The following is a 23,038-nucleotide window of genomic DNA, read 5'->3' on the forward strand; positions in this document are numbered from 1 at the left end:
GCTGAGCCTTGAGCAACCTGCTCTGGTGGGAGGTGTCCCTGCCCAGGGCAGGGGTTGGGGCTGGATGATCTCTAAGCTCCATTCCAACCCCTAAAATTCTGTGATTCTATGATATTGTGTAAACTCTTCAGTAGAAAGCTGTGACAATAAACTGGGACTAGAAGTGACAACCAGCACAGATGGGATCTCTGATGTCTAGTAAGAGGAGCAGTTGTGCCTTCCCTGCAGGCATAAAGAAGATTTCTGCCTTATACCAAGCCAGTTCTCTTCACAGTGAGCTTTGAGACCTTCAGGCTCTGCCAAATTGGGTTGAAAAGGCAAAAAAAGGGTGAAAGCTTAGTAAAGTGCAGGTGCACAGATACACACACAGCCTGGTGCCATCAGCCTTATTTCCTTAGAAAAATAACTACAGCAACTCCAGTGTAAAGTCAGATCACACGGCAGAGAGGAAAAATGACAGAGGAAAGTCCAAGAAGCATTTTGCAGGATATGACCTTTTCAGGGTCCTGGGGTCTGTTTCCAGTGCCTGCAGTGGGGCTGTGCCATCAGCCACTGTGGCAGACTCTGTCCCTCCCCACTCTCCTTGCCCTCTTTAGCATTCCATATGCCCCCCCCCCCCCCCCCCCCGCCGAGGGAACAGACACAGCTGTGCTCTCCTCAACATGGGAAAATCCCTTTTCCTGACACTTCTGTTGCCAGTAGCTTAGGGGAATATTGTTGACATCCTTCACCCAACTACACAACACTCAGAGCTGGACAATGCACATCCCAGGGCTAGAAACTCCACGGGCCCACGTAGCATTTTCACTCCGTAGAGCCTAACAAGCTCTGCATGAAGGAAGACAAACTTCTTTAGTAGGGATTGGAGGAGGAATGATACAGAGAGAGGTCCAGCTCACAGTCCCATGAGCAATGATGAATTCATTTGCCTCACTTAATCCTTTTGGTTTTATGGACAAAGGCCTGAATTCCCTAATCCTCCCTTGCACATCATCCTGTTGAGCACACTGCCCATGTGCTCTCAGGCTCAGGCTGACTTATGGATCCTGTCAAACTTGGGAAAACATATCTGAAATGCTGGTTTTGAACAGTGTCCATTTTCTAAACATATCACTTTCTGGCTGATTACCACTCAGACATTAGGCAGGAGCTTTGTTCCCTCTGCCTCAGCTGCTGGAGGAACCTAACCTGAACTAATCAGCCCCAATTCATGGCACTGCAGCTGGTTGCTGTGGAGATAGCCTGAGGCCCTGAGCTGCTTTCCTTGGGCCTTTCAAACTCTTGTTTGCATCTGATCAGCCCTAGATATCACAAACGGTGGATTAAGCCTTCAGAGGAAGAATAAATATTAACACACTCAGTCCTAAAGGGAGGAAAAGAGACTTTCTGTGAACCTAAAATCAGATGAGAAACCCAAAGGCTCAACCATATGATATAGAAACTGAAAGTCCTCTAAGCTGTTTGGTTTATTAAAAACATCTTCCAAGTGGAAGCTAGTCTTGAGATTTCAGGGATGGTGATTCTACCACTTCCCTGGGCAATCTATTCCAATGCTTTTTAATTCTTTCCAAGAAAATATTTTTCTGATATCTAATCTAAACCTCCCCTGACACAACTCAGGCCATTTCCTCTCATCTTGACACACTTGTTCCCTGGGAGGCACAGTCACATCACACAGGATGGTTGTGAGTTCACTTCACTCTGAATATTCTCATTGCAGAAGTGTGGAAATAATAAAGTTTTTTTCCTTTAAATAGTGGAAACCAACTGATCTCAGGGTTAAAGCTGTACCTTTCTGGATGGATGAAGCGGCTGGTAGGGAAATATTCCATGACAGAAACATAGACAAATTCCTGGGCCTGACTGATGACACTGATGATAGCAGAGAGGTCCTGGGTACGACCTGCTGGACAAAATGCTGGAGGAGAAGCCTGTAAAGAAGAAAACACAGAGATCAGTGGGTTCATTCCTTTTTTTTTTTTTTTTTCTGTCAGACTGTGACTCATTTATATTCAGATCTGTCCAGTTTGCATTAAAACAGCACAAAGCACTTGAGGTGGATCATTGCCATTCCTCATGCCTTCCACATCCTGGGGGGTCAGAGAGTTACTGAGACATTGAGCCACAGGTGAATTAAGGAGACCTGCACCATAATTCCTGGCTGTGAACACTGCCAGGGTTGGGGCAGCCACAGCTTCCCTGGGCAACCTGGGACAGTGTCTCACCACCAGAACAGGGAAAACTTCTGCCCAAGATCTAACCTCAATTTCTCCTCTTTCAATTTGTGCCCATTGCCCCTTGTCCTGCCCCTGCAGCTCCTAACACAGATCCCTCTGCAGCTTCCCTGGAGCCCCTTCAGCCCCTGGAAGGTGCTCTGAGGTCTCCACACAACCTTCTCTTCTCCAGGCTCAACAGCTCCAACTCCCTCAGCCTGTCCTCACAGGGGAGATGCTCCAGTGCTCTTAGCAACTTGGTGGCCTCCTTTGGACTTGCTCCAACAGTTCCATGTCCTTTACTTTCCTGTTTAAAGAGTTCATCTTGCTCACATCTTATGTTGCCTTCAGTTCCCTCCCTGACCTCCTGCCTTCCTGTCAGGCCAGAAATGTGTTATTTAACTCTTCTGAACTTCATTGTTAGAATGAAAAATGAGAGAGAAAGGGCCACAGTTATTCATGCCATAAGTTATAAACCTTGCAGGGAACTTCACAACAATTCTGTGCTTTCTTTGTGATCAGATGCTACATGTAATCTATAAAGATACAAGGACATGAAACATTATCTTACTATATTAATTATGTCATAATTATTAATGTCTAATCACAATATCAATATTTTATATACTTACACAATTATATATATCTCTCTATACCTACAAGTACAACACATAAGTACTGAGGACTTACAGTTACTCACAAGTAACTGAGCACTGCTGAACAACCTTTTCTGGCCAATCCTCCAACACACTTTATAGCCTATCTTGTTATTTTCAGACATACTTACAGAAAAATAGGCTTTAGTCAAGATTCCATTAAATTCTACTTCCAGAGGATGGTACTTGTTAATGTGCGTAGAGTAATTCTGAGGCCAAGGGAATGGGATGGTGGCATTAGCATGTCCAAGGTCCCAGTAGGTACTAAACGTTTTCCAGAGGTCTTTGGCCAAGCAACTGCAGTTGTATATCACAGCACCAAACTCTTTCACCTGCCAAGAGAGCAAGGTCCGTCACAGACCCAGAAGGAGCCACTTTCAGGGGTTTCTTTGCTGTTTCTTCCACTCAGTCAGCATATTACATCATGATTACTTTTCCCTGTTATGTGCTAGAACATGAATTCCACACCCCCAGATTTTTGACCATGCAGCAGCAGAACTTACCTGAGATAAAGATCTCCAGTCCATGTTTGCACTACCAATATAGATGTGTTTCATGTCTACTATCCAGAATTTGCTATGCAACACTCCTCCTGTCAAGTGGCCAAAATCAATCTTTCTCACATGAGCCCCTGAAGAGGGAGGAGGAGAAGGAGAAAGAGCTCAGATTCAGCATGGAGATGGTTCCCTAAAGCCAGAAGGTGTCTAGCTCTTGCAGCCAGTAATAACTACCACAAGTCAAGAGTTCTCATTCCTGGGAACACAATAACTTGCAAAAATGTGAACTCTCAGAAAGATCCTTAAGGGTGTGACAACATACACAAACTATGAACGAGTCAGTGAACAGATACTGCCTGTCCTGGGAACCCACACAAGCACAACAGGCCTTGGAGACCAGTTCCCCTCACCTGCCTTTTTGCAATGCTGAGGTTCTGAGGGTGTCACTGAAGGGAAATAATTACCTTTCTCCTCTAAAAGCTCCAGGTCTGTTGAATTTGTAGCCAAAGTTGGCACACTTGCTGCAACATACAGAGAGACATTGTCTGCAAGTAACCTCCCAAACCTCTTCAGGATATCTTCACCCTGTGTGGTACATTGGTATTTTTGGTATGTGGTTATAGAACATCTAGGAACATATATGCAGGTACAGTGCTACTGATTGGTGCTTCCTTTGAAGAACCCAAATGCAAGGAAGGTCAGAAACTGAACCTATTTCAGGAGTGTTTCAAGTAGAGAAAAAAAAAGGACCAAAGATTCTCATCCAATGTATGAATCCAAGTTTGGTTTCTGTTGTTTAAAACCATCCCTGGAGGTTTTCAAGGTGAGACTGGATGTGGCACTTAGTGCCATGGTCTAGTGACCACGGTAGGGATGGACTTGATGATCTTGGAGGTTGATTCTATGATTCTATGGATATAAGGTTTAAAAATACAACCACTAACATCTGAGACTTCAAAAGTGATTGTTCCAGAGCAGATCAGCTGCTGGATGCTCAACAGAAGTGCAGGTTAATTTCTCCCTGAGGATAAAGGCGACAGACACTGTCCTACCCTGAGCTGTCACTTAGCAGAGATAGGGCTCAGCCTTATGTCTGTCACTTACTTCTCTTCATGTGGAGCTAATGACTCATCTTCCACCACCAGAACCACCTGGAGAGGAACTGGTACATTCCCTTGTGTACACAGGGTCCTGCAGGCTCCTTAGCCATGCCCCTGGGTGCCCTACCATGGGTCATCCACAAGGTATGTGTAGGTTTGATGTTGACCTCTGCCTGCTCTTAAAACACAGCATAGAGATATTCACAGTCACAGAGCCTGGATGGAGTCTAACTTCACCAGAGGAGGAAAGCATACCAGCATGGAAAAACCTTTCTGGGCTTGCAGGAAAGGTCAAGCAATGTCTCTGGAAGCCAAACCACACAGCCAGTCTGACATCTGCCACATGGACACAAGACATGCACCCAGAGATGTGCTGCTTGTTGAGGTTCTCCTACCTGCTTGGAAGATGAGTCATTGACACCGATATCCTTCCCAGTAAGAGACCAATAGTAAGAAGCCACATGAATTTTTTCCTGGGCTAGATCAAGCAGTCTCATCCAGGCTTGGTACAAGGGTTTGGCTGCAGTGCTATTTATCTCAAAGGGTAAGTCATAAGGGACATTTTCCACCAGTTCAAAGCTGCAATGGCAATTGGATACGGTGAAGCAAGTGACTGAGATCCAAACACCTGTCAGGCCACAGAGTTGGCCATTTGGATATGAACCTCCAAAGTCAACAAGATGTATTTTTTATAGCCAGGCTTAGATCATGCCTTGTCCTCCCAGCTCCAGCAGAATGGTTTCTCAATAGGCATTCTGAGCTTTTCATTTTACCATCTTTCAGATAAGGAGAAAAGTAACCCCTGAGGCTGGATGTCACTTTGATACCCTCTTCACACTCTCCAAGGACAGATGTCGCCTGCCCCTCCAGCCCCTGTGCCCAGCAGAGGATGCTTTGCCTGCTGGTGACCCTGCTGCCTCCCACCACTGTCGCAAAGGGAGGAAGGGAGGAGGGGTCAGAGGAGCACCAGAGCTGTGCTGAACACACAGGCACAGGACTGGGATTGGAGCTGTGCTACTGCTCCTCATAGCAGGAACCTACATCTTCCCCAATGCCTAAACAACACCCAAATTAGTGCTGCTTATGGTACAATAGGAAGAGAACAAAATCCAGGCTGATACTACCAGCACTGTAACTATTTCTCCACCCGGTGATCATTTCTCCACGTGCCATCAAACCTGACTCACCTGCAGGAGTCATTGAATCTATTGGTGTCCTCCTCAGTTATTGTGCCATAGAGTCCTTCCTTCTCCAGCTCTTTGTAAATATTGGCAACTGCTTCTTCTCCATTAGGAACAACTGTGCTCTCCACTCTCATGAAGGAAACAGCCATCAGGACAACAAGACCAAGCATCAAAATTGACCCTAAGATTTGAAACTAGAAGAGAAGCCACACAGGAGAAGACTTAAGAGATCACCAAGTACTGATACACCAGCTGATGGATGACTACGTGTGCAGGTGAATAAATCACAATCTTTGAGGAGTAGTTCTGCTTTCAGCTACTGGCAAACTGTTCTTAGATGCAGCACTGGAAGTGAGGACCATTTGTTCAAGGTCAGCTTGGATTGAGTTCTGAGCAACCTGATGTAGCTGAAGATGTCCCTGCTCTTTTCATGGGGATTGGACTAGATGACCTTTAAAAGGTCCCTTCCAACTCAAACTATTATTCTATGATTCTATGACCACAAACTAGGTGTGGGTTGGTTTTTATGTGAAGACCAACAGGAACCATCAGGACACAATGCTGAGCCATGTGCTCTGGGATGGCTCTGCTTGAACAGGGAGGTTGGACCAGATGACTCATTATGGTCCCTTCCAACCTGACTGAGCCTGTGGTTTCTGAACATGTTCTGGCTTTGTCTTCTGACTGAAACCTCACTTAAGTGAAACTGCACAAATCTGTGTGAGCAGCATTACTTGCCATTCTAATGTGGTGAATTAGCTTCATTTCCCTTTTGCTGCACTTCCAGATTTTTTCCTGAATGTAGATGAATGAAAACAAAAATAGCTTGGCTGTGGTAGATCCAGATCTGGAGTGCAGCCACTCACGTGCTGAAAACCACAGCACCAGGCTCTAAATGCTGCCCTGGGCTGAGGAGAGAAAGACAACCACCAGCACAGACCCACTGCCCTCTCCCAGTTACAAGGCCTGGCTCCCAGTGTCAGCCCTTGTGAGCTGGGACCATCCGGCAGTTTGTGATAGGTAATGTGTCCTTCAGAGCTGAGCTGTTCAACTTCCAGGCGGGAGAACTGAGCCTGGGGGGCTGTTGGGAGACTGTAGCTGTGGATCTGAGCTCCCAAATGGGTACACAGGAAAGCTGCACAGAAACCAGCTGCCTCTAAACGTTTCTCCTTCAGTTTCTGTGTGGATAAAGTTATTCCTTTGCTTTCCTCAAAATCTACAGTGCTGCCATTGATTTCTGGGCACTGACTTGAATGAGAAAAACATTTCTACTTCAATTTTTGCCCTCTGCCTCGTTCTCCATCTCATCAAGGGCAAAAAAACCCAACATCCCACCAATTTTTAACCGCCCTGCATTTCATCCTGTGAGCACTTTGGCAAGATCTACACATTGCTCAGGTTTTAGAAGACATTTCTAAGGTAAAAAAAAGCTGCTTTGAAGTCACGTCTTGGCTGTCACCAGGCTACACACTGTGATGTCCAGGTGCTCTAGGCATGCTGAATAAATGAATACATGAATACATGAATACATGCTATGCTGAGGATGGGAGTGAGGCTGTTTGTCTGAGCGTGGTTTGCTGTCCTGAGCCAGACAGAGCTGCAGGACTCAGCTCCACGTTGCTCCCTCTCGGCAAGGTTTGATCAGTCTACTGGATAAATCAATGAGGGTTTTGTCACTCACTTGTTTACAAATAGGATTGAAGCCTAAAACGGGCAATAAAATCATCCTTCTTAAGCTGCTAGTTCTTCTCAGGAGTGTCAGTGTAATCTCAGCTCTTGTGAGCAAATGTAGTGTGTCCCAATAATTACCGTTCTGACGAGTCTCGGGTTGTTCACGGCTAATTTCATGTCCGAGGACTCATTAAACACCAGAGATGTCTTCAGTGCTTTCTTCACAAGCTGAAAAACACAAATGTATGCGAGGGGGAAAATAAAACCTTATGGCAACATTTCTGTACAGCCAGTTAGAGACAAAAAACACAGGTTACTGCCAATGTTTGTATGCTGCTCTGAGGTTTAAGTACAGATCTGTGCAACATCCCCCCTGAATTATGGGCCTTGAGTGACACAAATAGATCCCAAAGGGAGAGACAGGTCCCTGCAGCTTCTCCCCAGTGCTGTCTACACACAGAAATCCCTGCAGTAATTAATGTGCAAACAACTGCATCACTGCCTCTATCAGCCACCCTTCAACACCCACTTCAGTCCTGCTGCAAGTGAACAGATTTGCCACCAAGCAATAATTGAGCTGTGGGTGAGAGTGCCACCCTGTGTGACTCTGGTAGGATCCTGCTCTCTCTTCCAGGGCCTGGAAACACTCAAGTTTTAGGTAGAAGGGATTCTGCCAGATCTGTCCCATCCACCCTGCCCTATATTCACAGCTCCAGGCACCTGCCCTGGATGGGCTTGTGGTGTTTGCCCTCCCCCACCAAACATATCCATGCTGTGTCCAGCTCTTGCCCACCTCACATTCCTGGAGTTATGCTGTGATACAGGGAATAGGTAGGAGTTGGACACCACACAGACACAGCCCCAAAAGCTCCTTGTGAGACACAACTCACAAGAACTGGTGGGGCAGAACCCAAGAGGTGGAGGATGTCTTGGAATTCAAGGGAGGTAGGACTGAAGCAGTGCCTTGGGGAATGCAGAGAGGGATGTGAAAAGAGAGGGCCCATGGCAAAAGGGCAGACAAGGGAGAATTATACAGGTGGAAAAGGTGGAGGGGGACAAAAAGGTACAACACAAGAGCTTGTTGTGGTTACAAGCTGTAATCAGCAGTGCTCACTTTGCAAGGCATTTTTACTCACACTTTTCACACTGTCACTTCCTTGTGCTGCCCCAGGCTCAGCTGCAAGCTCTTACACCAGAAATAGTTCTAACTGCTGGCAGGAAAATGCCCATTCTCCCAGCCCTGGAGAAATGGAGAGGCTGCCAGCACTGCAGGATACCATTCCCTGGTGAATGTTGGGTCCTCATGCCCCTGAAATCCCAGTTCAGGTTTCAAACACAGTATAAAGATCTGATGTCTTAGCCCAAAGAGCTAATAGCCCAAGCAGTCAGGGGGATATCACACATCATGCAAGGAAAGCTGTGTGACAGCAACACATCATTCCTCACCCTAGGAGAAAATCCTCATATAGCAACCCAAAAAGCTTGGTGGGAGCAAAAGGAAGAGAGAGAAAGATAGATGGTGCTAAGGAGTGGGGAAGGAAACTGAGGCAAAGGGATTTTAAAGGAGGAGGATAAAGGCAGCTGAGAAGCAGCAGCAGCAGCTTCAGCCTAGAATCACAGAAGTCATAGTCTCATCAAGGCTGGAGGAGCCAACCATTAACCTGTCACTGCTGGAACTCCTAAACCCTAAACCAGATCCTCCAGTGCCACATCCAGACACCTCTGAAACACCTCCAGGGGTTGTGACTCCACCACCTCCCTGGGCAATATCCCAGGGCCTCAACACCACAACAGGGAAAACATTTCTCCTCACATCCAATCTGACTCTGCCCTGGCTCAACTCTTGACCATTCCCTCTATCCTCTCCCTGCAGCCCTGGCAGGACACACATCCCTCACCTGTGCTGGCCAGAAACAAACAGCCACCACAGGCACTTCCCATCACAGAACCTGAGCTGAGATGTGTCACCTTGTCCCTCTGGCCCCCAGAGTCCCATTTTGGTGGCCCAGGCAGTTTCGTGGTAGGAAACTGCAGCTGACAGCACATTGCCAGCTACGTGATGGGCTCAGCAGGGCAGAGCTTGTGAGAAACAACTTGTTTCAGTTCTCTTTTCTGGCAGCAGCTACAAAATGGCTTCAAAAAGCAGCATTTCTCTTCAAATAGGAAAGTGAACAGATCTCATATGTGCTGTAATGGAATCATCTCTCCTTCAGTTCAAACAAAGCCCTTCTTGGTCTCTTTGCCTGGGGATGGGTTAGATTCCACCTGCTGCACACAAGTCATGAGAACTGCACTGAAATAGGCAGTTTCATCTTCCAGAAGGAAAAACATCACAGACTCAACCAGATTTCTTGAGAATAATGGTGGAGCTGCTCAGCAATTACCTATGGCTCCCTCAAAGCTTTCAGGGCTTTACCAGATGCCAATTTCAATGACTGAAGTTCATCCAAGAGCAATAAATACAAGTGCTACTTAGCATTGCTTCACGGGCTGGAACACCAGCTAATCCCACAGTCTGCTGAGTGCACAGGAGGCTGCTGCTTGTGATATTAAGGCTGCTTTTCTCCCAGCCCCCAAAACAGCTTTTGGCACTTCTTTTCTCCACCAGCAGAAAACTGTGCCAGATTTTGCATTTAGAACACAAGGATGATAGTTTTCACTGTACAAAGTCCTCCCCAGGAGCTGTTGGAAGCTCCTCAGATGAACAAAGTGGCTACCACCACCACCACCCCAGATCTCTCAAGATGATGGTAAATGTACTTACCATCCTGGCAGATCTCCTCGTCGGTGGATGTCCTACTGTTCTCTGGTGTTACTCCCAACTCTACTGGCAAAAGGCAGTGTGCATTCCTTGCACCAGCAGACTTGGTTTGGGTTCTTCTGGTTTTTACCCCTCCTGCTGCAAATCACTTCCTCTTCACCACTGAGTTTCACAACACACACTGGCAGAGTCTCCAGCTATCATCATCTAGTTGTTGTGACCCAGTTGTTAGGCTCCAGGTCTTGATCTTCACTTGTTTGGCACAAATATCTGCAGTGTCTGATCTGGTTCAAAGTCTGTGGGATGGCAAAGTTCCCTCTCAGGGGTGTAAAGTCAGGGTCTAGATCAGCAGGAGAAGACACTGGTTGGAAGGACTGCTCAGCATCCTGGACATGGCAGAATTCTCACTGCTTCATTCTTAACCCACCAGAAGTTTCATTTTAAACAGAAAAATCAACCCTCCAAATCAGTTTCTCTACCCAGAACCAATCTCTCTACCCAGTTTCTCTTGCAAGCAAATTTCTGCCCAGTCATCCTAGGAGAAAAACAAGGAAGCAAAGTAACTGCTTTGAAATGATACAGTTTTCAACTTGCATATGTGCCATGTGGAGTTTGCAGTGAGGATGTTGAGGAGGCATTGTCTGAGGCAGCTTCTAAGAAATTATGCCTTCTGTACAAATCCAAAAGCTGCACCTCAGCCCACACAACTCCCTCTGGCCATGCTGCTGCTGTTCCCCAGGCAGCTCATTCCCACTGAACCCAAGGATGCAGTTCCCTAGTTCAGTACCAGAGCAAGGATGGTGTAATGTGTCAGTGGAGAGACAGAATGGAACTTGAGGCTTCGTCATACCTTGTCTTAAGCTGCTGAAGACAGGAGAGCTAAGAGGAGCCAGATAGGTTTGCTACGGCAGAAAGAACTGTAAGTGTCCTGAGTCCCTTGCTTCCCCTAAGACCAAAACACCAAAGCATTAACTCAAACAAGGCCAAAAGTTAGAGGAAGTGAGATGGTGGAGTAGATGGGACAGCTGTCTGACCAGCCAGCTCTTTCCTGAACCTGCTGCTGTGCACAGATCACTCACTGGTCACAGGGGACTATCCCACAGCTCTTATTAAAACAGGGCTTAAAAACAAGGCAAAGGCTGCTGCTGGCCCTGCAGGCTTGGGCCACCAGAAAGCTGGAGGCAGGATCTGCAGCCAAGAAAAAGAGGCAGATCCACTGAGCCTCCGTGCTCTAAGTCCAAATCACCTCTGGACAGTGTCCCTGTCCCTCTGCTGACTCCAGAGGCTGAACATCCCAGCTCAGTATTTCAGCTAAGCCCCTGGTCAGGTGCAGGACTGAAATTCCGGCAAGAATTATGTCAACATAAAGCTCCCACTGACTTTGGGACTGTACCACACAGGCAGCAAACACCTGGTATCACGTTCAGGACTTACCACTTATTGCTCCAACATCCCCAGTTTAGTTCAAACCGGGAGGGGTTGGGCTATACCAGAGAAAAAGCAGCTTCCAGAAGAAGGATTCCTATTTCTCCTCCTCCTCAGCAGCTCTCTGGCCACTTGCAGCACTGACAAATTCCATCACCATCCTCTCCAGCTTGCAAAATCCTTCTTGCCTTTTGCTCATCTGATCGCACACTCCAATCCAGCAACATTTGTGCATTTCTGATCTTATCAGCACTATAGCTTTGAGAGTTTAAGGACAGAAACAGGTTTGTGGGGAGAATGGGATCCTATTTGACCAGCAGGACTGGGCACTGGGGAGGTCCCAGCTCAGTGCTGTGCTCAGCTTTGGGCACTCACTGCCCAAAGGCCATTGAGGCACTGGAGCAAGTCCAGCCAAAGGCAACGAGGGCAGCAAAGGGCTAGAGCACATGGGCAAGGGCTGAGGGAGTTGGGCTTGGTCAGCCTGGAGAAGAGGCTCAGGGGTGACCTCCTGGCTCTCTGCAACTCCTGCTAGGGCTGGAGAGAGGTGGGGGATGTGTGTCCTGCCAGGGCTGCAGGGAGAGGATAGAGGGAATGGCCTTGAGCTGAGCCAGGGCAGAGTCAGATTGGATGTGAGGAGAAATGTTTTCCCTGTTGTGGTGTTGAGGCACTGGGATATTGCCCAGGGAGGTGGTGGAGTCACCATCCCTGGAGGTGTTTCAGAGGTGTCTGGATGTGGTACTGGAGGATCTGGTTTAGGGTTTAGGGGTTCCAGCAGTGACAGGTTAATGGTTGGACTCAATGATCTAAGAGTTCTCCTCCAACCTTGATGGTTCTATGATTCTATAATTTGAACTTGTGCAACTGGAGGGAGGAAAGAACACAAGTGGCAAGTTTCAGGGCAAACAAACAATCTTCTTTATCCTCCCTCTTCCCCATCTCTCAGACAAGGCTCCTTCTCCAGCTGCTCTGGCTGAGCTGCCACACATAGGGTAAACACATCTCCCTGTAGGGTTGGATTGCACTCCCTGGTTATCGTACTCCCTCCAACCAGAATGCTCAGACTCCAGTTTGCTACAAGAGTGCATTAAAAGATACAGCAAAAGAGCTTTTTTTCTGCCTCTGTGGGAGGTTTGCTAAGGAGAAACTGCTCGTTTAACACATCCTCATCTCTGAGAGCTAATTATAGACAAAAATGTCACTGCCACAGCAGAGATTACTACAAAGCTCCACTTTCTGTTTCAGGAGGCCGAGGTGGCTGAGCTCCAAACACCACCAGGCAACAGAAGGATGGGAGGCAGGAACAGTCAGAGTCCTTGCACTTGGAAAGAAAAATGCTCTACTTATACTTTGTGCCAAAAGATTTTACACTCAAATGAGCTGGGGGAGGGGAGAGAACCCAAAAAAGTCATTTCAGGTCAGGACTTGGGAAATGATTCAGCTGACAAGGCTAGAAAAATGTCAGTCTAAATAAAATTGTGAGTCATTTGGAAATATTTGTAAAAGATTTACCTAATTTCCAGTTTTTAAATAATAATGTAAAAAAACCCCCAATAAATTCACTAAAATATGAGACCATGGACTTGGAACATTTAACTTAGAATCATAGAACCATCAAGGTTGGATGAGACCTCTAAGATCACTGAGTCCAACCATTAACCTATCACTGCTGGAACCCCTAAACCCTAAACCAGATCCTCCAGTACCACATCCAGACACCTCTGAAACACCTCCAGGGATGGTGACTCCACCACCTCCCTGGGCAATATCCCAGGGCCTCAACACCATAACAGGGAAAACATTTCTCCTCACATCTAATCTGAATCTCTCCTGTCTCAGTCTATGACCATAGACCATGTCCTCTGGTTCTATCAGTAGTTGCCTGGGAGAAGAGGCCAACCCAGACCTGTCTACAACCTCCTTTCAGGGAGTTGCAGCGGTTGATAAGGTCTCCCCTGAGCCTCCTCTTCTCCAGGCTGAACACCCCCAGCTCCCTCAGCCTGTCCTCACAGGGGAGATGCTCCAGTGCTCTTAGCAACTTTGTGGCCTCCTCAGGACTTGCTCCAACAGTTCCATGTCCTTCTTATGCTGTCACAGGATGGATCCAGCCTTCAGCTGATGACAATTCTCACTGTGACCTAACTGACACCAGTGTAAAGAGGCAGTTGCAAAGGTTAGTCCACCAAACAGAATCATAGAATTTAAGGGTTGGAATGGAGCTTAGACATCACCCAGCCCCAGCCCCTGCCCTGGGCAGGGACGCCTCCCACCAGAGCAGGTTGCTCAAGGCTCAGCCAACCTGGCTGTGAACACTGCCAGGGCTGGGGCAGCCACAGCCTCCCTGGGCAACCTGGGACAGGGTCTCACCACCCTCACAGGGAAATACAATCTCCCCTCGAAATCATCACAGGGAAATCCAGAATCACATGATAAAAGAATGATTTATTAGAGCAACTTTATGATAAAATTATATAAAATAACAATTTGTTTCTTTAAAGACATCCACAATATCACCTGGAAACAAAATGTACAGATACTGTCTATGATCCAAACAAAAATAAATTACCATTCAAAAAAAAAAAAAAAAAAGCAACAAAAAAACCAAACAATCCGAAGCAGAAAGAAATCAGGGCAGGAGAAAACAAATCAAAATTATACACAGCATTTCAAAAGGGTGTGGAAAAGAGAAAGTCAGTAATCGATTCAAGTTATACAAACGTGTTTCAGCTTTACTCTCAGACAGCTCAGCTTGCATTTGTGTTGCATGCAAATGGAATGATCCAGTGAACAGTTCAGAACAGCAGAATCAGCAGCATTGACAACAGCAGAGAGTGAAATAGGCACAATTCAGCACGGGGCACATTGAAAGTGAACAGGTAGTTCTGTCTGGTCTTTGCAAAAATTATACACGTTTACCAACTTCAAAAATAGCTACTGTGATCTGCAAAACAAGGAAAAAACTAGTAGAATCTTGCACTTAAATACTTTACACTTTTTTTTTAATCTCTTTTTATTTTTTGTCAGTAGGCTGTATGTAAACATTCCACTAGTTGTACCTTGACTGAAACACTCCAAGGTGATGCAGATGTTTTCTTTTCTCCTGGAGCAGGACCATGACATGATGTAGGTCCTTGCTCACAAAGCTCACAACTAGGTCCTTACTCACAAAGCTCAGACACATCCTTGCAGGAATTTACATTCATGCCATCAGGACAGAATCACAGGGTTTTACATTTGAAAGCGTCGAGCTGAGAACTTGGTTTTTTCAAGTATAGTGGAAGAGCTGAGGGTTGGGATTTTCAGAGGTGCTCAGGGCATCAGGCACCCAAAAGCTTATGGAAACCCCAAAGAACCTGAGCACTCGCTCCCCTAAGACTTGGAAAATCCCAACCTGCCTTACATTTCTTTAGTCAGACACAAAACACATGAGCTACATGGCATGAGAGTGACCCACTCAGTGTCACCCCTGGCCAAGCTCAGCACGAGGCCCATCCATAGCTCGTGGCAGCCAACAGAACCTTGTGCACTGATCCTGGGCCACCCAGACACACCACTGCACACCAGTTAGGCTCACACTGGAGTCACACAGGCATGTTCCCATGGTTGCATACAGTACTGCTTGGAAGAATGAACAATCAGTGGAGGAGTGGATAGATAGCTCTTTGGCTTCTCTGGAGCAGACAAAGTGTGGATGGGAGTACCTCAGAAGCAGTAAACACGAGAGAAAACATGTTGTGTTTCATCATGGACTAGCAAAACCATTTCCAATGCAAAGATCCAAGGATGAACATTCGTGTCAAGACACAGAAGCATTTGATAGTTTGGCTGAGTCATGAATAAAACAAATCAAGCTGTGCATCCTCCTTCCCTCCCCTTCACACACACATTTCCAAATCATCAGCAGACACTGATTGCTACATCCTCATCAGTCAATTGAAGAGGTACCATGTTTTGCAGGTTAATTTAATTGATGCAAGGTGTCTGTGGGCTCGCTCTCAAGTTCAAAACAGAGCAACTAAGGGAGAAAATCCCTCCCTGATGTGTTCACAAATCAAAGAAGAATCAAGCAATTTTTCAAGTGAAAGTAAACAAAGTCCCATCGAGGACATGTTGTAGAGAAACAGAATCCACTAGCACTTAGCCATGAGGATGTGGAAATAACAAATTTAATGACAGAATTCAGATGTCTTAGTCATTCACTTGTCTCTACAGCAAAACTGAAACTAACAGCAACACCTTATCTGTGAAGGTCCTTCAACTCCTAGTGAGTTGGGGTAGCACCTGGGCAGCTCAAACCCTGACTAAGGAGGGCTTGAAAAATTGTGTCTCATATGTCAGGAACGATACCACCACTTATGATATTCACCAAGGACACAGTCAGGTATTTCAAAGACAGATCAGAATAAACAACTGAATTAACACATCCAGGGAGTGCATATATTACAGGCAGAACAACATCAAGGGCAAATTCTCTTTTTTATTCTGCATTCATCTACGTGAAATCCAGCAGATTTCTTCACGGAAGAGTTTCTCCACACAAGCAGATGAGTCTTAGAACCTACTGGAAATCTTGGAAGGGTATTTGCACCTATTATTTACCAGCATCCTGCATGCTCCAAAAAAACTAATGGCCTGGTGGCATATTCCCTTCTCAGGACCAATCCTGGCTCTGCTGAAACTGATGGAAAGCTCCCACTGGCTTCATCAGGGAAGCAACCACGATCTTCACTAGTAAGATTAAACACTCTGTGAGCATCTCTATGTACTCAGGTTACTTGAACAGGTCCTCACTGTTACAACACTCTAGCAAAAAAGCTCAGGTAACTACTGAAGCTAACTAAGGAATCCACTACTCACCCCAAAATATAAAGGTCAGCACACAAGAAGCAGTCAAAGCTTAGGAAACCATTTTCACTGGTTAAAACTACATACTGTATGAGGGCAAAGTGGAACTCATCTGCTCACCTTTCCCAGTAAATGTATCTTCTACAGCTACAAGGGAATTTCTTTACCCCATTAGTGTTTATTGACCTGGGAGAATGAAAAAGGAATCGATACAAGACAGAAAAAAAACCAAACTGGGAGCAAACACATCTGGAAGAGAACCCCTCAAAAAAAGTAGTTTTGTTTTCAAAGCAACAAAAATTGCTTAAGTGTTTTGCAGCTGAACACAAAGACAGAATACAAAACTCAACTTCTTCTCTTAAACAAGAAATTGCTCAGTGCAACTGCATAAAATCCCTTAGTGCTTCGAGGAATAGAACAAATAAAAAATGAAATCCAGACAAAAATCCCAAAGGTACCAAGTGCTTGACACTGTTGAATGGTGTCTGAACACCAGAATGGTTTCTGAGCACACTGAATGGTGGTCTTGGCAAGCACTTTTGCACTGGGAAGAAGATCCATAACAGAACCAGCAGTGAAGGTGGAGCTACATTGAAGCTACATTATTTTTTTCACTGCTGTCACTAGTTCCCAGCAACTGTGCAATTAAGTTGACTCCATGAGCCACTGGAACAGATGTTTTTCCTTTGCAATTAGCTCATCACAAACATCTCTAGTCTTTGGGCCCAGCCAAGAGCATTTGTAGCTCGTTGTAAAATGTCTGTATATTTAAATTAAAAGAGAAAAAAAAAGCAGCTTAAAGACAGCATTTGTACCAAAATCCTGACAATTTGGCAAGCTAAACTGTAAAACCTAATCTTAGTACCTATCCCAAACTTTGGGTCTGAAACATCATCAAAAATAGAAACTGCATGAGTAGTCTTTACATTCATACCGTGATGAACTCTGACACTTCCCAAAGAGAAAAAAAACAAACCAAAGGGTTTATTCTGTCTTGGTTTGGTTTTTTGGACTCAACAAAATGCATGTCCAGCTTCAGTGTGGTGGCTGAACTGCTGCGAAGGAATTGTCACAGGGCTACAGGAAGAGTTTCCCCTCAGCAACCCAAGATATTGCACAATCCTCCTGTTGGGTTTGCACACTGAGCCCAACAGGGTGGTATAACTGCTTCACTTGTACACTCAGAGAGCAAAAAAAAATAAATCAATCAAACAAACCCCAAAGAAAGAGTACCAAAAAAAAAAAAAGCGTTGGTTTGTTTTTTGTTGTTGCCTGATGACAACTAATTACAAACAGGCCAAGGCAAGGAGACCTCAGCCTTGGCCATGTCGTCCAGCGGGAGCTCTGCAGACCTGTTTTCTTATGGCACACTGGAAGAAGAAGTGAGGAGCTTTGTACAAATCAGTTTGCCTCTGTGCTGAGGATGTGTTGCTCCACAGTGCTAATCTTGCTCCAAAGGCATACCCAGACCTTCTATTCCCCCTCACAGCACAGACTCCTCCGTTTTGTGCAACGTGTCAGCAATCTAACCAATCTGCTCCACACAAACTGCCCACAAACCACTCACACACAACACTAATGCGACAGGAGATTACAGGATGACAGCAATACAAAACACTCGATCAGATCACGTATTTCTCCCCATCTGGAATGAAATCTTGTAAGCTAGAAGAGCCACAGTTCGACTTCTGTGTGTAGTTCCTCATCTGTGCTGGGGACAAAGTCTCCAGTGTGGACCCAGAATTGTTAGCAGTCCTGACTTTAGTGGCTGTAGATTGTTTAGCAGCAGAAGATGCTTTGTTACTGGCAATTATATCCAAGTTTCCAGTAGGGTCAATGATAGCATTGATGACTGGGAAGAAAAAAAAAAAAAGACATACACAGACATGTTAGCAGCACTCAGCAAAGTTCCCAACCACAAGTTTGCTGCCTTCTTTTTGAAGGCAGTGGAGCTGTAGGCAGTACTCGTGTTCATTTTAGCCATGATCTTCTCCTCATTAGTACCCTCAGGCCCAAACAGCTTTAACAAACAAAACCTCTCCCCAGGTGAAGCTTAGCAGATACTCAACTTTGTGGCTGAATTGGAAAAGACAAACTACAGCAGTCAAATGAAGAAGCTTTTACAGGAGCCCAAATTGATTCCTGGATGGGTTTGTGTGTCTTTATTAAGCTGCTAGATGATGCAGGAGTTTGGGTTTGCTTTTCCTGTTGTAGAGCTCTGTGTGCCAAACTCAAGCCCAAAGAGCATAGCACAATTTATTGGCTGCTAAGTAATATTTCATCAGAACACACCTTTACCAGTTTCTTACAGGAATATGTTAAGTACCACAAAAAAAGCATTTCCACAGCAGGAGCTTCCATATTTCAAAAGTCAAGTTAAAAATGGGCAGCACATGATGAATTTAATGTTCATCTATATGCACAAGGGAGAGCACTGTGCTAGCAAACCAAACTCCTGTATCCTCTCCCAGCTTTCACTGGTGAATCAGGCCACATTGGTTTGTTTTGTGCAACTTTGAGGGACAAAAAGAACATTTGAGGTGACCAACCTTCAAGTTGCTTCTGAACTCGCCTGAGCTCCTTCAGGATAGAACTGATTTCCTAGAAACAAAAGCATCAGAATGGAAAATTAAGCAACAAAATACTCAAGTGACAAGAATCTAGTCTTATTCCTTCTGCCTTAACTGATAAAGATTCAAACTCAGACCCAACCTTGCTCCTTTAACAGAAAAGGCAAAGCTGTATCGAGGTGGATTTGGTCAGTGCACAGTGAACTCAGCTCTGCATCACAGAATTTTAGGGGTTGGAATGGAGCTCAGAGAACATCGAGCCCCAACCCCTGCCCTAGGCAGGGACACCTCCCACCAGAGCAGGTTGCTCAAGGCTCATCCAACCTGGCTGTGAACACTGCCAGGGTTGGGGCAGCCACAGCCTCCCTGGGCAACCTGGGACAGTGTCTCACCACCCTCACAAAGCAACTGGCCACATCTATACTGCTGCAGCACAGAGCTGCACAGGTCCTGCACAGTGTTGTGTGGTCACTTAGCATGAATGACACTTGCTAGGACCTTTATTGTACTTATATCCTCACTGACAATCCCCATCGGGGACAATAAAAGGTCACAAGAGCACAAACACTGCCCTGAGGTTGATGGTTTTTTACTGCCCTAATATCCAACTTTTACAGTTGAAGAAAACAAACCTTCAGGAGAAAGACCTGTCTGCAACTGAAGCTGTGGCAACCACGTGGCAGGTGACCCTTAGGTAAATGTTTAAATCAGGCCTAATGACCCTGAACATCTGTTGAGGGACCCAAGTCTTTGCAGATGAATCGCAAAGGGAGAGGAAAAAAGTTTGGTGAAAAACAACAGCTAAAGGAACTCACTTTGTCACACTTCAAACAGCACCAAAACACACCAAAATAGACCAGAAATTTCGGGCCTGGATTTGATAATGGCCAGAGATTGTTGTTTTGGCTTCCTATAAAGCTTTTATGGATGAAAGTCTTCAGGATTTCACTTGTTGCATGGTCTTACCTTGTTTGATGTCTTCAGGATTGGCACTTCATTTTCTGAATTGATTTTGGCCTCCATCTCTTCCCAAGTCCTTTCTGAGTTTTGAAACAGAATCCTGCAGCAGAAAAAGTGGAGTAGGTCTTAAAATTGCCATCCAAATGCTGCTTGTGGGAAAGACTTAACAAGATGAGGCAACAAAAGAGATTAGTATGTTAGCAATCAGACAAAGTGCCTTTCAGCTGGTTCAGGAACAACCCAAAGTCCTTCCCTGATGTCTTCTAGAGCAGCACCAAATTTGGAAGAGATACCACAAGCTTGGTGACTTGCAGGTTTGATGAGAGCCTTGATATAGAGAAGGGAAGAGGAGACAATCCACCAATTATCTGCTGGATCTCTGCACAGGCAACATTGCAGAGTTAAGGCACCAACAGGCATTACCAAGCCAGCATTAAAATTCCAAAGGCCAAACACAGGAGGGAAAGATAGCAAATAATCACATTACTCCTGTTTCACTACCTTTCAGGCCAGAGATAAAAAGTTACTTACTTCATTTTTTCAGCTAGGTTCTCTGTGTTTTCACGGATGGTGTGTGATAACTGGGACACTGGGTTCAGCATCAGGTTGTCAAAGATCACCTGAGGAAGACAAATCAGAGAACTTTTAGCCAAAAAAGAGTGCCATATTACAAAACTGAAATTTTTTTCTACAGTAAATTATCTCCACTGCAACATCTTCACCTGTCTGGATGATACTTGAAGCTCAAGGGAGATTAAGATGATCATAGAATCTTAGAACCATCAAGGTTGAAGGAGAACAACCCTTAACCTGTCACTGCTGGAACCCCTAAACCAGATCCTCCAGTGCCACATCCAGACACCTCTGAAACACCTCCAGGGATGGTGACTCCACCACCTCCCTGGGCAATATCCCAGGGCCTCAACACCCTCACAGGGAAAACATTTCTCCTCACATCCAATCTGACTCTGCCCTGGCTCAACTTCTGACCATTCCATGTGTGCAGCTTTGCTGCAGCACTTGGGCAAAAAGGTTAAGACTAACTTGTTCAGACTGTTTTTTATAGAGACAGAGTTGGCTGCAGGAACATAACCATTTCAGCATTTTTGAAAGAAAAACACTTAAGACTTTCCAAGCCTCACAGACACATCTCCTGCAAAAAAAACCAAACCATAATGCAAGAAGTCTCACTGAAACTGTCTAATGTGATTTCTGTGTGTTCAAACCACCTGCACAGCCAGGTATCCTCCCATTCTGCCCTATTAAACCCAACAAAACTCCATGTAATGCCTAATACTCAAGTTCTGTGGCTCAGCAGAGCCCACAGGCTCTGCCAGGGGAGCCAACATCAGCTTGGGGGACTCTGAACCTGCGTCTTTCATCCAGGCCTGGCACCTCTCCACGGGAGAGCAAGGGATGCACTCACAGGACAGCACCAGAACCAGGGGCTAAGCCCATAGTCCTTTTTCATCTTCCTGAGTCACACTCCACCTGCAGAGCAGCAGAGTGATGGTGCTGGAGCTCAGCTCTCCTCTCCTGCCTGCACTGCCCCAGCTCTTCCTCCCACCCAGAGCTGGCAGGCAGAAAGCAAACAGAGCTGCATCAGCCACCTGCCCCTCCTCTCTGCAGCACCATCACCCCACACACCCCTGTGCTGCTCTGGGCTGCAGTCAGCTTTCTTCCCAGTGGCTCAGACAGGGCTGTGTTTAGGATTTGTGCAGAACACAGAGTTGATAATGTAGAGATGTTTTTGCTGTTGCTGAGCAGAGCTCACACAGAGCCAAGGCCTTTGCTGCTTTCCATACTGCCACACTGGCAAGGGAGTTGGGGGTGCATGGGAGGTTGGGAGGAGCCACAGCTGGGACAGGTGACCCAAACTGACCAAAGGGATATTCCACACCATAGGACATCATGCTCAGTATATAAAGAAGGAGGGAGAAGGAGGAAGGGGAGGATGTTTAGAGTGATGGAGTTTGTCTTCCCAAGTAACATAATGTGTGATGTGCCCCTGCTCTCCTGGAGGTGCAGAACACCTCCTGCCCATGGGGAGCAGGGAATGAATTCCTTGTTTGGCTTTGCTTTTGTGTGTGGCTTTTGCTTTCCCTATGAAACTGCCTTTCTCTCAACCCAGGAGTTTTTCTAGCTTTCACCCTTCTGATTCTCTCCCCCATTCCACTAGTGGAGTGAGCGAGTGGCTCCGTGATGTTCAGTGGCTGCTGGGGTTAAACCATGACAACACCTCACCCCAACACCATCCCCAGCTCCAAGTTCAACCCAGAATTCCTCAGCCAGTGCTTCCCAGGTTCCCCTGCTGTCTCAGCCCAGGAGAATCACATCAGGCCCCACACCTCAGAGGGAGCACTGCAGAGCAAGCAGCTCCCTGTCTGCACATGAACCAGCTGTGCACTCCAGCCCAGTGCAAACCTCCTCCCAAGGTCCAGATTCCACCACTGCTGCCCCATGGGCAGCTCTAACCAAGATGCCAGTGGAGAACACTAAGGTGCCAGGAGATTTTTGTGGGTTTCTCTCAAACAGCAGTGAAATAGCCTAAGAGGGCTCTGACACTAACATCTCCTCCCAAACAGGTGACCAACCCTCAGGTTTTAGTGGTGTTTTACTCAAGAGAGGAAACTTCCACTAAGTATTGTCAAGAGGGGTGTGATTCTCTCCCTCTTTTTTTCCTCTTTTAAACAGTTTCTATACCTGTGAGTCAGGGCTCCTGAGAAATGTAGGGATTTTTTTTTTGTGACTAGCCTCCTTCGGCAGCTTAGATAGAACAGGTAAACATATTGCAGCTTAAAGCAATGTCACACAGAAAGCAAAGAAAAAGGTGTCCTGCCTCCTCACGGTTCCTTGTCCTTGTTTTTCTCGATGGATCCTCTTCTCTATTATCGTTCATATTTTGGTCATAATCCTTCAGTTCCACTGATCCCGGAGGCACTTTCTGGTAGTTCAGACTTGCTTCTGGAATGTGCTGCACCAACTTGGAAATAATGAGCAATGAGTCATTACAAAAGAAGAAGGAAAGAGGCTCCCAGGCACTCACTGCAGGTAGTGCAGATTTTCAGGCGAGCCCAAGAGGAACACTGAGTCATTTAAGTCCTGTTCAGACAGGTATGGGCTCAGAAGCAAATTACTAGACCCCAGTCTGCAGGTGTC

General features: G+C 46.0%; 1 protein-coding gene across 1 annotated transcript; it reads right to left on the minus strand.

Moving 5' to 3' along the window:
- Nucleotides 1–1,791: 1,791 nt before the first annotated feature.
- Nucleotides 1,792–7,498, minus strand: PLD4 (phospholipase D family, member 4; the record flags this gene model as incomplete). Its single annotated transcript, XM_009071911.1, has 7 exons — nt 7,460–7,498; nt 5,654–5,844; nt 4,862–5,045; nt 3,831–3,951; nt 3,373–3,500; nt 3,001–3,201; nt 1,792–1,931 (listed from the first exon to the last, which is right to left on the minus strand). Coding segments are annotated over exons 1-7 (1,004 nt in total), but the record flags the coding sequence as incomplete, so codon positions are not given.
- Nucleotides 7,499–23,038: the final 15,540 nt, after the last annotated feature.

This window comes from Acanthisitta chloris, unplaced genomic scaffold, assembly GCF_000695815.1.
Source record: "Acanthisitta chloris isolate BGI_N310 unplaced genomic scaffold, ASM69581v1 scaffold25613, whole genome shotgun sequence".
Classification (NCBI taxonomy): Eukaryota; Metazoa; Chordata; class Aves; order Passeriformes; family Acanthisittidae; genus Acanthisitta; species Acanthisitta chloris.